The 1462-nt window shown below is 65.1% G+C and overlaps 1 protein-coding gene across 1 annotated transcript in view; it reads left to right on the top strand.

Moving 5' to 3' along the window:
• The window catches only part of PAXIP1 (PAX interacting protein 1), a 50522-nt gene that overhangs the window by 35917 nt on the left and 13143 nt on the right, over window positions 1-1462 (top strand). The window contains exon 15 of the mRNA XM_014586031.2: window positions 128-195. Within this exon, the coding sequence (XP_014441517.1) occupies window positions 128-195 (68 nt within the window). The remainder of the gene's footprint in view (window positions 1-127; window positions 196-1462) is intronic.

The raw sequence follows: 1462 nt of genomic DNA, 5'->3' as shown, positions 1-1462 counted from the left end.
CCTAGCCAGCCTCCTGGGCCCGAGCTCTGAGGAGCAGGAGCGTGTCCGTGTGCAGAGGCGGTTTGACACACGGAGCTGCCCGCGTTGGGGCCCGCGTTGGTTACAGCGGACGGCGTTCTCATTCCAGGGGGGAAGGCCGCCTCCCGCGCTGAAGCCAGGCGACGTGACCGCCGTGCAGCCCTCCAAGAGAGCCAGGTGCGCCGCGCCTCCGCGCTCGGGTCTCCGCGTCTGTCCTGGGAGCGGGCAGGGGGGGCGTCTGCAACAGCTCACGGGGAACAGGCTTCGAAAGAACTTGGGACACCTCCCGGCCGTCGCAGACAGCGAGCGACGGCTTTCCTTTGTTTTATCGAAGAAAGCTGAGCCTTTCTTTAACCTGGACTCCCAGCCTGCGAGAGAAGCTGCGGGCTGGGAGGGGTAGGCGGCCTAGAGCCAGCGAGAGGCACCTCCTGGGGCCCAGCCTCCGTGCGGGCGAAGAGCCCGGTGCCGGGAGCTTCCTCGGCCTCGGGTCCGGGTGTGCCCTGGGAAGGCAGCGTGGCATGGCTGGTGCTGCCCCCTCGCCGCACGTGAAGGTGCCCCTCCAGGTGAGGAGTCCCTGTGTCTGACCCAGGCTCGCGTGTAGACGCGGCCAGCCCGGCAGGCAGTGACCATGCCACGGGCAGGGCACGTGGGAGGTGAGCCCAGGCAGCGCGGCTCTCATTCCTGACGCTGGAAGATCATGTCCAGTTGTCCTTGGCGACTTACGGCTGCGGGGACCATCCTCACCAGTCCCCTCACTGCTCATGCCCTGCTCCCGACGCCGGGGCCGGGCGCGCTGCCAAGTGCCGCCTTTCAGGACAGCCTCACCGACAGACATCTCATGGCTGTGATCAAGTCGCCACAGCAAACTTAGAGTGACATTTTACAGAATCGGCTCATTTAAATGATAGCCGAAAATAAGACGTAGAAAGTAAAAGAAAAGGTTCAGTCTAGAATTTGGGGCTTGAGGTGGAAGACAGGCCAGAATGCAGTGAGGCAGCTCTGGGGCGCCCCGTGCTGCCTGAGCTGGGTGGATGCTGAGCCTGGGGTGCGCCCAGGTCACTGGAGGCCGGCGCAGGGCACGGCGCAGAAGCAGCTGTGATGTGTACTGTCTTTTCACACCCCGCTTTGATGCGTGGGTGGGAGTGAGGAGAAGGGGCCCCAATCAGCACTTGGCCCGGCTTCTCGGGTACGGCCTCCCGCACCGGTTTCCCTGGGAGCTGTCAGTGCGGGGCACGCAGGCAGCCCTCGTTTCTGGAGAGCACTTTTGCACCTCCATGGGCTCCTGTGTCACCCTCCTGCTGCTTCAGCCTCCCAAGTGACTGGGCCACAGGCCCCCCGTCCCTGGTGGCTCTGACACGGCCTCGCTAGCTGCGTCCCATACTGGTGGCACACCTGCCGTCACCTCAGCTCGCGTCCCTCAGTGGGCGCTGCCGCCATGCGCCCC

This window comes from Tupaia chinensis, unplaced genomic scaffold (assembly GCF_000334495.1).
Source record: "Tupaia chinensis unplaced genomic scaffold, TupChi_1.0 Scaffold000110_1, whole genome shotgun sequence".
In the NCBI taxonomy this organism is placed as follows: domain Eukaryota; kingdom Metazoa; phylum Chordata; class Mammalia; order Scandentia; family Tupaiidae; genus Tupaia; species Tupaia belangeri.
The sequence above is the reverse complement of the archived record's forward strand: the minus strand, read 5'-3'. Positions and strand labels throughout refer to the sequence as shown.